The sequence below is a fragment of the Elephantulus edwardii genome, unplaced genomic scaffold (genome assembly GCF_000299155.1).
Source record: "Elephantulus edwardii isolate Elephantulus edwardi_28Jun2011 unplaced genomic scaffold, EleEdw1.0 scaffold00068, whole genome shotgun sequence".
NCBI lineage: Eukaryota > Metazoa > Chordata > Mammalia > Macroscelidea > Macroscelididae > Elephantulus > Elephantulus edwardii.
This window is the reverse complement of record NW_006399818.1, coordinates 2,612,160-2,629,587: the sequence shown is the minus strand read 5'-3', so window position 1 is coordinate 2,629,587 and position 17,428 is coordinate 2,612,160. Positions and strand designations below refer to the sequence as shown.

The window sequence follows — 17,428 nt, the reverse complement described above, 5'->3', positions numbered from 1 at the left end:
GTGGAAGCAGAGGGGTGGGGGTGGGGTGAATCACAGGGTCACACAATTTGATGGGTAGGGGAGGGATAAGGAAATGGGAAAGATGCAGCAGGGATCTGGAAACACAGGGTAATCGTGGTCATGGTTCAATGGTGATTAATTCTATAAAACACAATTAATGGGAATGACTGAAACCCTATGTGAATGAGGGATAGTGAGAAACACAATGTATACAACAAACTCTGTATGCAAACCAATATAAAATGGTTTTTGTTCCATAAAAAAAAAAAGTTGATATGAGAAAGGAGAGTAATACTGGAGCTTAATTTTAGGACTATAGTGACTTTGCCCCACTTCTCCTCAGTGAAAAGTGGAGAACTTTTCGGTGTGTGTCTTAGGGAAATGTTTAAATATCCTAGTATCTGGGCCTTTCCATCTGAAACATTCTGAATCATTAGCCATTACTCAACAACTTGCTCTATCGACCTCTAACAGGCTGCTTCCTTTCCCCTCCCTCCATCATTATCTTCCACACCCACCTGGTTACTCCCCAGGCAACCCCAAACCAGACTGTGTGTCATCACCAGCTTCTTATGGAAGCATAAAGACAAAACCTGGGTTCTTTTCTGATGCCTGTCACAGACATCATTCCACTTCACATGAATGTAGCTTACAGATTGGATCTCATCTGATTTTTCCTTTCTTGTAGTTTTTCAAACTCAGTTTGAGTTTTCAAGAACCACTGTTCATGTCATAAAGCACTGAAGACTGTGTCAATACTCTGGATTTGAGCCCTGGCTCTTTCATGTAACACTATAAATTTAGATAATTTGTTTAATCTCTCTAAAAAAAAAAAAAAAAAAAAAGAACCACTGTTCAATTACATGAGGCTAAGGTGATTCTCTTAGGTTTCCCAGCAGAAAGAGACTCTGATTGCTAGCAAGTTGATTCTAATTCATAAAAACTCTACAGGATGGTATAGAACTGCCTTCTGAGTTTCCAAGGGTATAAATCTGTATGACAGCTGACTGAAACATCTTTTTTCCCCATAGAACAGCTGATAGGTTTGAACCACTGCCCTTTGGATTAGCCGCAGGCTGCTTTAGCCCTTGTGCTACCAGAGTTTCTTTGCTGTCTAATATATATCTGTAATATTCCAGTTTTGGATTCCACTGAAAGGATGATTTTTATTACTGTTGTGGCCACACGTGGCTTTTCTAATGTGTTTGTTTTCTTTTTTCCCCCCCTTTTCATATGTATTGTTTGGTTCTCTTTAATATAAAGATCTCTTCTGGCCAAAAAAAAAGGAACGTTTCTCTACTTCTTTCTATTTGATAAATTTCCCTCCCATCCCAGAAGGATGAAGGCCAGAAAACAGAAATGAAGGAGGAAACACTGAACACTAACCACATCTGGCCTGGAACCCTTTTAAATAAAGTAACTCTTTCTCTAAGGATCCTAAATGTAGCAAACATTCATATTTAACTTAGACTCTTCTGAACCTACGCCAGAGCTGAAGTGAAAAAAACAACCTTCTATCATTAACAGAAAGCCCAGCCACAGCATGGTCTTATCAAAACAAGCCCAGAAGAGCAGAGCAGTCTAAAGACCTGGGCATTGATATGTAACTAAAGGGAGGGTACAAGCTCTGGATCACACTAAATAAGTTCAGGACATGTATGAATAACCGCTATAATCATACGCAGTAAAACATGGGGAGTTGACAGGGACCTGGAACCATCCTTCCTTCGGGCAAGGCCAGGGAGCAATGCGAAAAACAACAGGAAGTGGTGCCTGGGCTCCTTTGTGTAAGGTAGGAACATGATGACTCAGCATTTCCTGTTGTTGGTCTACCACACCCTAGGTGCAGCCAGACCTGCCCTCCTGCCCATCCCCAGCCAGCTGTCCTCTTGGCCAACAATCTGTCACCCCTGGAGTAGTTCAACTATAAAATTAAAAAGCAAATACTTATTATTTTGCCTATCAGACTTTTTAATTATCCAGTTTCCTCCCTGTTAGTTATTCTACACTGTCGAGTTGAAACCGACCCACAGCTAGTTTTCAGAGGCAGCAAATCACATGAAAGGAAAATTTCCATCTTTTTTCCGTGAAGCAGCTTGTGGATTTGAACTGTGTAGCTTTGAGTTGGCAACACAGCTCCTTACCACTAGGAAATCAAGGCTCCTTATTTTTTCCCTAGGGGATAAAAATACAGAATACAGGAATGATAATATGAATTAAATTATGTTCCAGAAAACATATATTGTAAATATTAATCTCTAGATTAAAAGAGGCTGTGGCACTAGGAACATTATAGGCAATGTTAGATAAATCTTAGCTGAAAACAGTACCAGAGGAATGTCTAACTGTTTTTCTTTATTATGCAAAGGCATTTGACTGTAGATTACAACAAACTGTGGCTATCCTTGAGAAGAATGGGAATTCCAGAAGAGTTAATTGCGTTTATGCAAAACCTATACTTGGATGAGGAAGCAATCATCAGAACAGAGCAAGGAACCAATGCCTGGTTCAAAATCAGGAAAGATGTACACCAGAGATGCATCCTGTATCCACATCTTTTCCATCTACTTGAGGAACAGATAATTCAGGAGGCTAAGGAGGGATGTAGCATCAGAATTGGAAGAAGATTCATCAATAACCTGTGTTATGCTGATGACAAAACAAAAATCTAGAACTACAGTCTTCAATACGGACTGAAGCTCAACATCAAGAAGACAAAGATTTTCTCCACCGGGCCAAATGGCAGCATCATGATAGAAAAGAGATTGAGATAGTTAAGAATTTCAGCTTGCTCTATTTCACAATCAACATCAGAAGTCAGGAAATCAGAAGACAAGTTACACTGGGAAAATCTGCTCTTACGGACCTCTACCCAGAGTGCTAAAAAGCAACAATGTTAGTTTACAGACCAAGGTGCACCTGATCCAAGCCATCTTCACAATTACTTGTTCTGCATCTGAGAGCTAGATAATAAAAAAGGATGACAGAAAAAGAATCAATGCCTTTGAGTTGTGATGCTGGAGAAGAATACAGAATATTCCATGGACTGCAAAGAGAACAAACAGTTCTGTCCCAGAGAGGGTGAAGTCAAACTGCTCTTTAGAAGCAAGGATTTTGAAGCTCTGTCTCAAATATTTTGGACATGTTGCCTGAATGGACCAGTCCTTGGAGAAGGACATCATGCTTGGAAGGGTGGAAGGACAGCACAAGAGAGGAAGAATGAAATCCAGGATGAAATGGATTGCCACAGTAACTGGGGTAATGGGAGTAGGTGTGTTGGAGACAGTGAAATTGGTTCAGGATAGGGCAGGGTTCAGAGGTATTGTACAAAGGGTCACTACGAGCAGCAGGGAACTCGATGGCATCTATAAACCCAGAGCCCAACACAGGTTTGAGGCTGTCCTGCCTGCAAGTTTCTAACAGCAGGCCTGTGATAATAATGTCATTTGGGAATGGGCTGGTCTGTTGTGTTAATGAGGCAAAATCAGTGTAGGATATATCTTGAATCAATCTCTTTAGAGACATAAAAAATGATTAAATAAGTATGTAGAGTAAGATGAAGGAAAAGAGGTACCAAACCAGATGAACACTACTCGGAAGGAGACACTCAGAAGAAACAAGGACCTTCCTTTAAAGACGACAGAAAGAAAGCCTTCCCTAAAGCTGGTACCTTGTTTAAGACCTCTAGCTTTCTACGTTGTGAGAAAATATATGTGTTTATTAAGGTGACTTACTTGTAGTAGTTCAACCAGTACTAGGTAATGACATAAGAATTTAGTACTTGAAGAGTGATATGCGATTCTAAAAACACCTACAATGTGGAAGTGATTATAGAATTGAGCAATTGGTAGAGACTGAAAGAATTCTTGAAGAGTAATGATGTCAGTTTGAAGACTAAGGTGTGTCTGATTCAGACCATAGTCTTTCTAATTACTTGATATGCATCTGAAAGTTGGGCAGTGAATAAGGATGACAGGAAAAGAATTGATGCCTTTGGGCTGTGGTGTTAGAGAAGAGCACTGAACTTCCCATAGATGGCCAAGAGAACAAATAGATATGTCTTGAAGAGGATGCAGTCAGAATGCTCTTTGGAGGCAAGAATGATGAGGGTTTGCCTCACATACTCTGCTGGGAAGGGTTGAGGGTCACAAAAAGAGAAGAAGACCCTCAAATAGGTGGACTGACATGGTGACTGCTGCAGTGGTCTTTTGTGTGCAGCTAGACTTATATGGGGACTGCTGCAATGGGCTCCTGAGTATCAGAAAGTGTGAGGATGGCACAGGATAGAACAGGGTTCAGAGCTTTTGTTTAGAGGGTCGCTATGAGTCATACTCGACTTGACAGCACCTAACAACAATAGTAAAAATTGAGATTGCCCTGCAAAGACTGTAGAATTATACATAGCAAGGTAATTCTGCCAAGGGTTCAGACAGAAGTGAGAAAAGATAAAGAAAGATTCTATCTACATATGATGCCAACAATAAGGTATTACTGAAAATGAGGACATTAAACATGCTTCTGCTGAGATTTTCAAAGAAAATGGCAAAAGTATGATTTGACAATGGAGAGGGTTTTTTTTCTTTCTTTAATGTAGGGCAAAAAACTTATCTGGACTATGTTCAAATGTTTGGTGGAAATTAGAATTTATAAGTGTTGAACCTGGATGCGTGGCTGAGGTGATTTGCAAGCATTATCTTAAAGGGGATGCAGAGTTTCTCCTTACCATTTACAGGAAAATTACAAAGCAAAGTGATGGCTTTAAAAGTGAACTATGCAAAATGAAAAGAGATCTTAAAAGATTTGGGGAAATTCTACTGCTGAAACTAAGGACCTGTGTCTTGGAATGCTTACCAAGCATGCGGCTATAAAGCCTGTGGCTAACAGATCTACTAACTACAGCAGAACACCCATCAGCTTAAACTGAAGGGAAGAGAAAATAAATGACAGGAAGAAAACAGTCTGCCTCTTGGAATTCCACAGATAAGGAGAAAAGCCCGAGGAACTCCATCTGCCCGGGAGCAGCTGGAACACCAGCAGAGCTCTGGAAGGGAGCACAGGAAGCAGGGTCTGTTTTGAGGATCTGGACAATCTCGTGGACCTCAAAGGATGGGGCAATAGCTGCCTAGCTTTCAGGGTCAGATCTTTGCTAACTTGCGTCTGGAGGATGTTGCCGCCACTAAGGTGTTAATCTGCCATTAACAGATATCTTTAAAACTAACCAGATGAGAGGTGAAACATTCATGCCCAAGAAAGCAGAAGAATGGGGCCTGTTAAGGTCAATGGAGGGGGTCCTCTCTCAGAAGGACTAGGAGAATGAAGCTGTCCAAAACCTGGAAGCAGAGTTCCCATACATGAGCCTAGTTGTTGTTGTTGTTGTTAGGTGCAACTGAGTACAACTCACAGAGACTCTATGAACAATAGCTCTGAACGCTGTCCTACCATGTGTCGTCCCCATTATCGCAGACATACTCAGGCCCACTGTACCTGGAAGACAGAGCTAAAGACCAGGACTACGGGAACCCCACCGAGAATCCAGAGGGCAGTGCCAACACCCGGGGTCTGGAGGGCAGGATCATTTCTCAGATGATCTCAGAGAACAAAGGATTATTTTTACACTTTGACAGTTAATGGAAATTATTCTGCTGACTCTTGGGCTTTCTTAGTGCCCCTCATCCACTCTTCCCCTCCAAAGTTTCCCATCTGTAATAAAAATGCTTACATTGTACCTGTTCTACCACAATTCTTTTAGTCTACAAGTTCACAGACAAATTAATAAGAATTATTATTATTATTATTATTATTTTGCCTCCCAGAATAGCCTGCATCTAAAGGTTCAAATCTATTCTTTTTGAACAATTACATTTTATTAAAAGGTTCTGTCTTTAAGTACTTGAATTCACCACAGTCAAACATATTTTACTGAGATTATACTGAGATTTTTTTAAAACTTGGAACTGATTAAAGACTTGAGATTGAGATGATACATTTTACATGTAAGAAGGACATGAACTGAGTATGGCAAGTAGAAAGTGGAGAAATTATAAATAGAGAAAAGATGAACTAAAGTTGTCAAACATTTCATTTTTCCTGGATCATAATTAATTCCCACTGGAGAGGGAGTTAAGGAATTTAATAATGTAATGCACTGGGCAAATCTGTTGCGAAGGGCTTCTTTAAAGTGTTAAAGAGCAAGTATGTCATGTTGAGGCCTAAGGTGACCCAATCCATGGTGTTTTCAATTGCTTCATATGCCTGTGAAAAGTAGCCAAAGAAAAAGGAAAACTGCAGAAGAACAGGTATCTTTAAAACTGTGAGTGTTGGCCAAGAAGAATGAATATACCGTAGACTGTCAAAATAACAAATTTGTTTTAGAAGTGCAGTTGGAATGTTTCTTAGAAGCAAGGATGTCTCACATACTTCGGGCATGTTATTAGAAGGGACTAGTCACTGAGGAGAGATCCCACGCTTGGCAGGGAATCAGTGAAGAGAAAGAAGATCCTCAACAAGAGGGATTTACACACTGGCTACAACAACGGGCTCAAGAACAGCAGAGATTGAGTCTGGCATAGACTCGGGCAATGTTTCCTCCGGCTGTGCATAAAACTGCTTTGGGTTGGAGCCAAGTTGATGGGACCACCAGCAACAAAGAGTGGAATGCTATAAATGGAATTATGTTCCCCTGGAATATGTTTTGCAAATCTTAAACACTTATGAAAAGGGATGCTAAAGGAGCATTCAACGGTTTGAACTCATCAGCTGCTCCTTAAGAGAAATATGGGAAATTTCTTCCTATAAATATTTATCTGAAACTCAATGGAAAGCCATAAAGAGTTGGAATGAACTTGAAGGCAGAAAATTTGGTTAGGCTGTGTCTGTGGTAGTATGTTCTTCAGTGAGATGAGCTGCTAACCCAAAGGCTTCGTCTCTCTGGCAGTTCAAAACCATCAGCTGCTCCAGGGGAGAAAAATGGGCTATCTCCTCACATGTGATTCACCATGGTTATAATCACATTTAAAATAGGCTATCTTTGTTATGTTAACGAGGCAGGATTGGTATAGAGTAACTTGATTTCATTCCACGTGAGATATAAAATGAGACTAAATAAGAAAGTAGAGAGAAAGATGAGGTTATGTAGATGCCTAGACACAGGGAGTGATCACCAAAGAATCAGGAAGCAGAATTTGAAGACACAAGGACCATATTACAGACCTAGTAGGGAAAGAAAATCTTTCTCCCAGGCAATCTTCTCCTGTGCAATTTATAGCCTCTGAAAACCCATGAAAGAGTCAGCTATGAGTTAGTGCTGACTCAACCACACATAACAATGAAGTGTCCAAAATTAACTTTCTGTCAGTTAAACCATCCACTTGCTTGCAGTTAAACCATTTGCTATTTATTTCATAGCAGCACTAGAGAAGTAAAATATATGATAATGAATCAAACAGTAATAAAATAACCAAATGCATTTCATTTGAGATCTTGTCACTCCAGCAATACTCACTTTCATTTCACAAAGGCTATCTCCAACCTTCAGAAGCTTTTGATTATAATAGGCAACTGGCAGCCGAGGGGCATATTTGGTCCAGATATTAAACAAAGAGGTGGTACTGTAAGAATCAGGAAAGAAAATGACATCTTCAAATCAGCAGGAAATCTCAATTAATTAGCAACAATCCTTAAAAATTTATCTTGTGTCAAGTGCAATGTGCTTTATTGTTAATGTCTAATTATTAATAATAAATATCATGATAGTTAAAGTTAGTATCTCCTATGTGGCAATAGCACAATTAAAGCGCCAATTAAAATATGTTGCATGAATTTTTTTTTCATTCATTTAATTTTCACAAGAACCCACTGGAATATCAGAACTCCAATTATACAATTGATGAAATGGAATCTCAGAGAATGCATGGTCTTTACTACTCCATTACTGTGCCTCTCAGTCACCTGCTGAATAAAGATGGCAAAATAAGGATAATGATTAAGGACAGAATAAGGTTAATGAATAATGGCGACAGAAGAAGAATTGATGCTTTTGTGCTGTGGTGTTGGAGTAGTGTACTGAATATCCAATGGACTGCAAAGAGAACAAACAGATATATCTTAGAGAAGGTGCAGCCAGAGTGCTCCTTGGGAGCAAAGATGATAAAGCTTCTTCTCACATACTTAGGGCATGCTGCTAGGAGAGGCTATTCCTTGGAGAGGGACATCATGCTCGGGAAGGTGGAGAAGTAGCAAAACAGAAGACTCTCGGCCAGATAGATTGACACAGTGACTTTAGCAAGGAGCCTGAGCATGTCAGAGATGACGAGGACGGCACAGGTTAGGCCAGGGTTCAGATCCATCGTTCACAGGGTCACTATGGGTTGTACTCAACTTGACAGCACCTACCAACAACAAAAGTCTCCCAAAATGTAAGTTCCTTGATGGCAAAGACCTCAACTTCACAATTCATTCCTATGTTCTGTACCAAAGACTAGTGTATAGAATACTCTTACAAAGAATATTAGAGAGCTCTCGTGGCTTTGTGATAAGGAACTGAGCTGCTAACTGGAAGGCACACAGTTCAAATCTACCAGCTGCTCTGTGGAAGAAGGAAAGGCAACCCACTACAGTGTCATTTAATGCCTCTGCAAACCCACTGGAGAGTCAGCTGTGGGTTGGTTCCGATGCGATGGTACATAACAGCTATATTAATCATAACATTATAGCATAAAAACTATAACACTAACAACTTACAGAGTACAGAGAAGTTGTTGTTTTTAGGTGCCATCAAGTCAGCTATAATTCAAACAACCCAACACCACAATTCAAATGCACCAATTCTTCTTTGGTCTTCTTCATTGACACGTATATCACCCAATTTAAAATAGACTGTCTTGGGTCTTTGGTCTCAACATGAGATCTTCACTGTTGAGCACTGTAATTAGGTCCTTTGTTTCAGATGTGTCCAATTCAATATGTTTACTTCCTTAATTAGTGTTTCCATGAATGTTGACTATAGGTCCATGTAGAATAAAATATTTGACAATTTCACTCTTTTCTCCATTTGTCATGATGTTATTGGCCCAGTGGTGAAGTTTTTTACATTTTCTTGGCATAAATATTGGCATACTAGGTATTGGCGAAATGAGATGGCTTGGCATGGGACATTTTGAATCAGACGATCATATGATTTACCATGCCATGGATGAAAAAGTGAGGAAGAATGGGGTTTGTTTCATAATTTAAAAAGTCACTTCTAGATCCATCCTGAAATACAATGTGGTGAGCAACAGGATAATATCCATATGCATACAAGGAAGTCCGGTGAATACCACTCTCATTCAAATATATGCACCAACAACTAGAACCAAAGAGGAGGAAATAAATTTCTAGCAACTTCTGCAGTCAGGAATGGATCAAACATGCCATCAAGATGCATTAATAAAAAAAATTTTAAAAAAAGATGCATTAATAATAATGGGTGACTGGAATGCAAAAGTTGGGAACAGGGAAGAAGCATCAGTAGTTGGAAAACACAGGCTCGATGAGAGAAATGAGGCTGGAGACAGAATGATAGAGTTCTGCACATTCCATGATTTATTCATTGCAAATACCTTTCATAAGAAACATAAACGCAGGCTATACACATGGATCTCACCTGCTGGTATGCATAGGAATCAAACTGATTACATTTTTGGAAAGACTTGCTGGAGAAGCTCAATATCAGCTGTGAAAACTAGGCCAGGTGCTGATTATGGGACAGACCACCAACTACTCATATGCAAGTTAAAGCTGAAGTTGAGGAAAATTAAATCAAGTCCACAGGAACCATGATTTGACCTTAAGTTTGTCCCACTCGAATTTCAAAACCATCTCAGGAACAGGTTTGAGGCCTTGAGCACCAATGAGCATAGACCAAATGAGCTCTGGGAAGATATCAAGAAAATCGTCCATGAAGAATGCAAAAGATCATTACAAAGGCTGAAGAAGAAGAAAATACCAAGATGGATATCAGATGAGACCCTGAGTATTGCATTAGAGCACCGAGAAGCCAAAGCTAAAGAAAGAAATCAAGAAATCAAAGAGCTGAACAGAAAATTTCAAAGGGCAGCTCGGGGACAACAAAGCAAGATACTATAATGAAATGTGCAGAGAGCTAGAGTCAGAAAATCAAAAGGGCCAGACTCACTCAGAGTTTCTTAAGCTGAAGGAGTTGAAAACCAAATTCAAGCCACGGGTGACAAGACTTAAAATATAGTTTGTGTAGAACGTTAAATGATCCAGGAAGTATCAAAAGAAGATGGAAGGAGTACACAGAGTCCCTGGATCAGAAGGAATTGGCTGACAGAGAGGAATTTCATTAACTAACATATGAGCAAGAGCCTATGGTGATGAAGGAGGAAATTCAAGTTGCTCTGAAGGAATTGGCAAAAAACAAGGCTCCAGGAGTTGACAGCATACCAATTGATTCATTTCAACAAACAGACGCTGCCCTGGATGTGCTAAGTTGTGCCAGGAATCTAGAGAACAGCCAGCCGGCCAACTGACTGGAAGAGATTGATATTTGTTCCCATTCCAAAGAAAGGTGACCCAACAGTGTGCGGAAATTATCGAACAGTATCACTGATATCACATGCAAGCAAGATTCTGCTGAAAATTATCCAAAAATGTTTGGAACAGTATGTTAAGAGAGAACTACCAGATATGCAGGCTGGATTTAGAAGAGGTCGTGGTACTAGGGATATTATAGCTAATGTAAGATGGATCTTGGCAGAAAGCAGAGAATACCAGAAGAATGTCTATCTGTACTTCATTGACTACGCAAAGGCTTTTGACTGTGTGGATCACAACAAGCTGTGGCTGACTGTGAGAAGAATAGGAATCCCAGAATATTTGATTGTGCTAATGCGAAACCTATACTTGGACGCAGAGACAGTCAGAACAGAGCAAGGAGACACTAAAATCAAGAAGGGGGTCCGTCAGGGATGTATTTTGTCTCCATACCTTTTCATCCTGTATGCAGAACGGATCATCCAAGACACTGGGCTGTACGAGGAGGAATGTGGCATCAGGATTGGTAGAAGAATCATCAACAACCTGCATTATGCAGATGACACAACACTGCTTGTTGAAACTGAGGAGGACCCAAAGCGCTTGCTGCAGAAGGTCAAGGACTGCCGTCTTCAATATGGATTGAAGCTCAGTATCAAAAAAACAAAGATTCTCACCACCGGGCCAATTGGCAGCATCAGTATGGATGGTGAAGAGATTGAGATAACAATTTTAGTTTGCTTGGTTCCACAGTCAACACTCTTGGTAACAGCAGCCAGGAAGTCAAGAGATGAATTGCATTGGGAAAGTCAGTTGTGAGGGACCTCTCAAGAGTACTGAAGAGCAACAACGTCAGGCTGGGACTAAGGTGTGCCTGATCCGGGCTACAGTCTTTGCAATTTCGTGCTATGCATCAGAGAGTTGGACAGTGAATAAGGATGACAGAGAATTGATGCCTTTGAGCTGTGGTGTTGGAGAATAATGTTGAATATACCATGGACTACTAGAAGAACAAACAGTTATGTTCTGGAGAGGGTGAAGCCAGAATGCTCCTAGGAGTCAAGGATTCTGAAGCTTCGTCTGACATACTTTGGGCATATTGCAAGGAGGGACTGGACCTTGGCGAGGGACATCATGTTTGGCAGAGTGGACGGATGGTGCAGGAGAGGAAGACCCTCGATGAGATGGATCAATTCTGTGAGTGGAGTGGTGTGAATGAGTGTGTTTGAGATGGCGAGGAGAGCTCTTGTACATAGGGTTGCTATCAGTCGCAAGTGACTCGATGGCACATAACAACAACAACAACAATAATTATTCTATTGAGTCACCTTTCTGTGGAACAGGCACAGATATGGATCTCTTCCAATCAGTCAGTCAAGTAGCTAATTATCTTCTCAATTTCTCAGCACAGAGTTGACCCATGTCTTAGCTTCAGCATTTCTAGTGCTGTATCCATCTGCTGAAATACTTTAATTGGTATTCTGATAACTGCTAGAACTTTTTTGGCAATGCAATCTGTGTAGCTTGGACCACTTGCTCCTAATCATATTATACTTTTAAAAATTATTTAGCATAAGCTGACTCTTTGGTACAGTATTCTGTGCATTCCTTTCATCTTCCTTTGCTGCCTGTTGGGCCCTTCCCCAGCAATATTTTGAGTGTCTTCCAACTAGAGTGGCTCACCTTTCAGCACAATATCAATGTCCTGCGGCTATTCATAAGGTTTTCCAATGTCCCGGCATTTCATAATCTAATAACTGGTCCTGCTTCTTAGTCTGTCTTAGTCTGGAAATTCTTCTGAAACCCATACACTACAATTAACCCTGCTGGGATCTGAAATACTAGTGGTACAGCTTCCAATATCACAGCAACACACGAACTACCAAAATAAGTCAACACTAGCAATGACATACAGTAGTGGACACACATACTCTAAATATTCACAGAGTGAGTTAATGGACTGATAAATGAATGAACAAAGAGAAAAAAAAATCCTCACCCTCTTCTGTGAAAAGTTCAAGAGCTCACATACCTTGGCAATCCATCAGGTTATGCTTTTTTCCACAACAGCAAAAACAAATCCCCTCCCACTGAGCTAATTCTTACCCAAAGTGACCCTGGAGGGCACAGCATGACTCTCATGGGGTTTCTAAGCCTATAACTCTTACAGCAAGCCGCAGGCTTCAACTTTCTCCAGCAGAATGGTTGGTAGAGTCAAACCACTCTCTGGTGGCCTGGTGGTAAGAACCTGCGCTACAATCCTGAGTGCACGTGGTTCGGATCCACCCGCTGATCTGCCATAGAAGGCTGAGCCATCTCCTCTCATGCAATTACTGCCTCTGATGGGTCTTTCAGACTCGACAGTCTTCAACATCTGCTGGTTATCATCCAAATGCCTTAATCACTGGGCGTCCAGAGGCTCTTCCTCCACAACACTAAAAACTCATCGCCGTCTAGCTGGAACTCATGGCTGCCCCCTACCCCCATTGGGTTTCTGAAGCTGTAAACAACACAGAGATTGCCCACCTTTCTCCCCAAGAGCCACCGGAGGATTCCATCCACCAGAGAGACATCGTCTGTGGGTTAGCAGTGCAATTCCCTATGGCCTAGGTCGCCAGAAATCCCCTCATCACATCGCTAAAAAAAAAAAGGTTCTTAATTCATTGCTAAAAAAAAGTTCAAACAAAAACCAAAAACCTCGCGCTCTGCTGTCAAGTCGGAACCAATACAGACCCTCCAGCAGGTTTCCAGCTGCTGTAAATCGCATGGGAGGAGACTGCTTGTCTTTCTCCCTTGGAACTGCTGTTGGATTTTAAACGTGTGCAAGGCACAACCTTTGGGTTAGCCATGTTACTCCCTCCACAAAGCAATGCCGAAAAATCCTACAGCCATTCCAACTCTAAGCAACCCTCCAGAGCAGAGAACGGAGGCCCACAGGGTTTTCCAGGCTGTAAATCTTTCCACGGCAGACCATCTCATCTTTGTCCTGTGGAGTGACTGGTAGGTTCAACTGACTGAACTTCTGTTTGCACACGAATGTTCTAGCCACTATGCCACTAGAGCTCTTCCACAAAGTAAAGCAAGCGAAAATAATTATATACAGGATTTGCAAACCAGACTCCAATCAGGCTTTCAAAGGGTACAAGATGATTGTTTCTTTGATTCATTCAATCATTATTTACTCCTTCCCTCTTTCCTGGGAGGAAGAAAAACCTTTAAAAATGTTTCCTTAACGAGGGCCTCATCTTATCTCATAAACTTCTAGCTAAGAACAGAAATCTAAACATTAAGTACTAAAGATGATTCTAGCATTTATGATGAATATATTGAAATACTAATGAAATAGGCCTCAACAGAAACAGGCTGGTTTATTAAGGTAATTAAATGATATTGGCTGCGTGAAGCTGAAGGAAATAGGGAGGGCAAGCTTCCTTTCTCTCTCTAATGCTTGATAATTTATCTAAGTAGAAAAATTATACACATCTACCAATTAGCCAATGGCAATACAAACAAGTATCAAAATGCATGCCACAAATTTTTAAAAAGGGAGTTGAAGGGGTTGGAGTTTTGGTTTTCTTTTACCTTTTCAACTGTTATTTGCTACTTTAAGAGAGTGCACAGTATTAGAAGAAATATATTTAGTCCATGAACGTCATCCTACTCTAATCTTTAAATTATGAAGATGAAATAACTAATTATTTCAAAGCTTACCAAGGGGATAATGATGACGAGGCTTCTTACTCATAAAAGAAAAATACTAGTGTCATTAAATCAATCAAAGTTACATAATAAGAAAGAAACTCTTTTTTTAGCAATCCCTGAGTTAGGGTTAACCAGACCTGACTTGCACAACAACCAAATGAAAAAAGGTAATAGTTAATCTCTAATGTTCATCACCTGAGAAGGGAATACTAACGTGTTTTTTCATTGCTTACTGATTACAGTGCTGTTGGATATTTAGAATGTTCTAAAATAGAAAAACATAATTGTATAAGCAAACATCCTAAATTTTCTGAGCTAACAGCAGAAAAATATACTTTAAAAAATATATAATTCCTGGAACAATCTGTATTATAGATATAATGAAATGTTCTGTTTATGGCAAGTTGATATAGCTATGAAATGATATAAATTTTTAATTTTAAAAACTCACCTATCAAATATATGGCAGCATCATGGTGGTTGATGAAGAGATTGAGATTGTTAACAGCTTCAGTATGCTTGGCTCTACAATCAACACTCTTGGTACCAGCAGCCAGGAAGTGCAAAGATGAATTGCACTGGGAAAGTCTGCTGTCAGAAACCTCTCCAAGGTACTGATGAGCAATGATGTCAATCTGGAGACTAAGGTGTGCCAGATACAAGCCATGGTCTTTGAAATTACTTGCTATGCATCAGAGAGCTGGACAATGACTAGGAATGAAGGAGATTTGATGCCTTTGAGCTTTGGTGCTGGAGAATAGTACTGAATATACCATGGACTGCTGGGAGAACAAGTTCGTCCTGGAGAGGGTAAAGCAAGGCTGCTCCCTGGAGGCAAGGATTCTGAAGCTCCATCTGACAAGGCACATCAGTCCTTGCAGAAGGAGGTCATGCTTGGGAGAGTGGAGGGACAACGCAGGAGAGGAAGACCCTCAATGAGATGGATTGATTCAGTCACTTGGGTAATGGGGATAGGCGTGTCAGAGACAATAAGATTGGCAAGGGATAGAGCAGGGTTTAGGGCTGTGGTCACTATGAGTCACAAGTGACTCGACAGCACATAACAACAACACCACTCTATCTACCTACCTATCTATCTATCTATATATATATATATCTTAACTCTTGATCCTAACTAGTCTCTCTACTGCCATTTTTGCTTTACTTGGACAAGATAACCAAAGTAATACATTTTTAAATTAATAGCCTTTTTTTTTTGAGCTGTTTTAGACAAATTGAATGGAAGGTAGAAAACTACCCTTGACCTTTTCTCTCCTTCACAGAGTTTCTCATACTATCAAGATAGTCAATTTCTTCCTGTTGAGATTTACAGCATCAGAAACTTAATGGAGGGTCCCTTTGAGCTGGAATTAGCACAATGATGTTGAGTTTGAGAATATCTAAATTTGCCTTCTTGATGGCCATCAAGTCAAGTAGGGCTTCTAGTGACCCTATAAACCACAGATCTGAGGCATGCCCTATCCCGCACCATCCTACCCACCTCTGACAGGTTCCAGCCCACTGTTACAGTCACTGTGTCAATCCATCTTGTTGAGGGTCGTCTTTCTTTTGTTGACCTTCCACTTGCCCTAGCACGATGTCTTTTTCCAAAGACTGGCCTCTCTTGACACGATATCCAAAGTATGTGAGACCAAGTTTCACCATCCTTGAGTCCAAAGTCAAGTTGTGCTTCCTCCAAGACAGATCTGTTTGCTCCTTTGGCAGTACATGGGATCATCAGTGCTCTTTTCCAACACCACAATTCAAAAATAACGACTTGTCTTCTGTCATCTTCTTCACTGTCCAACTTTCAGATGTATAGGAATTCATTGACAAGACCATGGCTTGAATCGGGTGTATTTCAGCTTTAATCTGCTTTGGTTTAGTACATTTAGTGAACCAACACTGACATATAACTGAAGTTCATGATTTACTTTAGGATTCATGCTTTGAATTCTGAGGAGCTAGTGCCATAGTCCATTATGTGTTGGGCTGCTACCTTAAATATGAGCAGTTCAAATCCATCAGGCGCTTTGTGGGAGAGGGATGAGAAGGATGACAGTTTTATAAGCTGAGTGGGTTTGGCTCTTTTTATTGCACAGTTATGAATGCACGATGCCATATATCTGTCATTACTCTATCACATAGAATAGTTCTAGTGCCCTAAAAATCTCCTTTGTTCCACCCATTCATCGCCACCTCCCACCAAATGTACTTATGTGTGTAATGCATACACACAAATCATACGCCAAGCCCTTGCCAAAAATTGCCCAACTTTCTCATTCAATTTGGGATAAATGTAAATGCTTTAATATGGCTTCTAAAACCTTCTCCCAAAGCTCTAGCTACCCCTCAGATGTCTCTGTCTGCTGCCGACATGCCCTAAGTTTCTGCTGAATGGTCTTCTATTTTTTTTCTCCAGTGTGCCTGGCTCTTTCCTGCTGAGACTCTTCCCACATGCTTTTTCCCTCTACTTGTTAGTATTGTTGTTAGTTACCATCAAGTCAATTCTGACTCATGGTGAGTCCCTGGGCTGTACAAATGGTTAAGTGCTTTACTATCAGCTGAAAGGTCAAAACCCACCCAGAGGCACCTGGGACAGCAGGCCTGGTGATCTGCTTCACAGCCTTGAAAATCCTACAGAGCAGTTCTGTCTACACACAAGGCATGTCTATGATCCCTCTGTTTATCCTCTCTTCACTGGCTGATGCCCATGTATCGCTCTCATCGCACCTTAATATCACCTCCTGGACGATTCATTTTAAGGCACACATACACACCATCCCCGACCTCCCCACCCCTGTGTTCCCAGTGAGCCTCTACTCAGCTATTGTCTATTCTGATCACCTTATCAAAAAGGCCAAGCTCTTGGCCCTTACCCTACAATTGTCCCTTATCCCTCACCCTAATTACTTTTCTTTTCTACCATTTAATCCTTTTGAGGTGACTGAAAGGAGGAATCCTAGGGACACAGTCACTAACTGTTCATTTGATATATGAAAACCAGTGGTTTGAACCCACAAGCTGCCCTGCAGGAGCTAGATGTGGGAGTATACTCTCAAAAAATATTTATAACTTCAGAAATCATATCAAGCAGTTCTACTCTATGCTAGAGTCAGGAGAGGCTTGCCGATAGAGCAATGGGTCTAAGTAAGAAAGTTACAAATAGGCACTTTTAAAACATAAATAT

General features: G+C 40.6%; 1 protein-coding gene across 1 annotated transcript in view; it reads right to left on the bottom strand.

The window, feature by feature from the left end:
- The window catches only part of LOC102870950 (chromosome unknown open reading frame, human C12orf55), a 105,924-nt gene that overhangs the window by 79,955 nt on the left and 8,541 nt on the right, over positions 1-17,428 (bottom strand). The window contains exon 2 of the mRNA XM_006888568.1: positions 7,502-7,607. Coding sequence (XP_006888630.1) covers positions 7,502-7,607 — 106 coding nt within the window. The remainder of the gene's footprint in view (positions 1-7,501; positions 7,608-17,428) is intronic.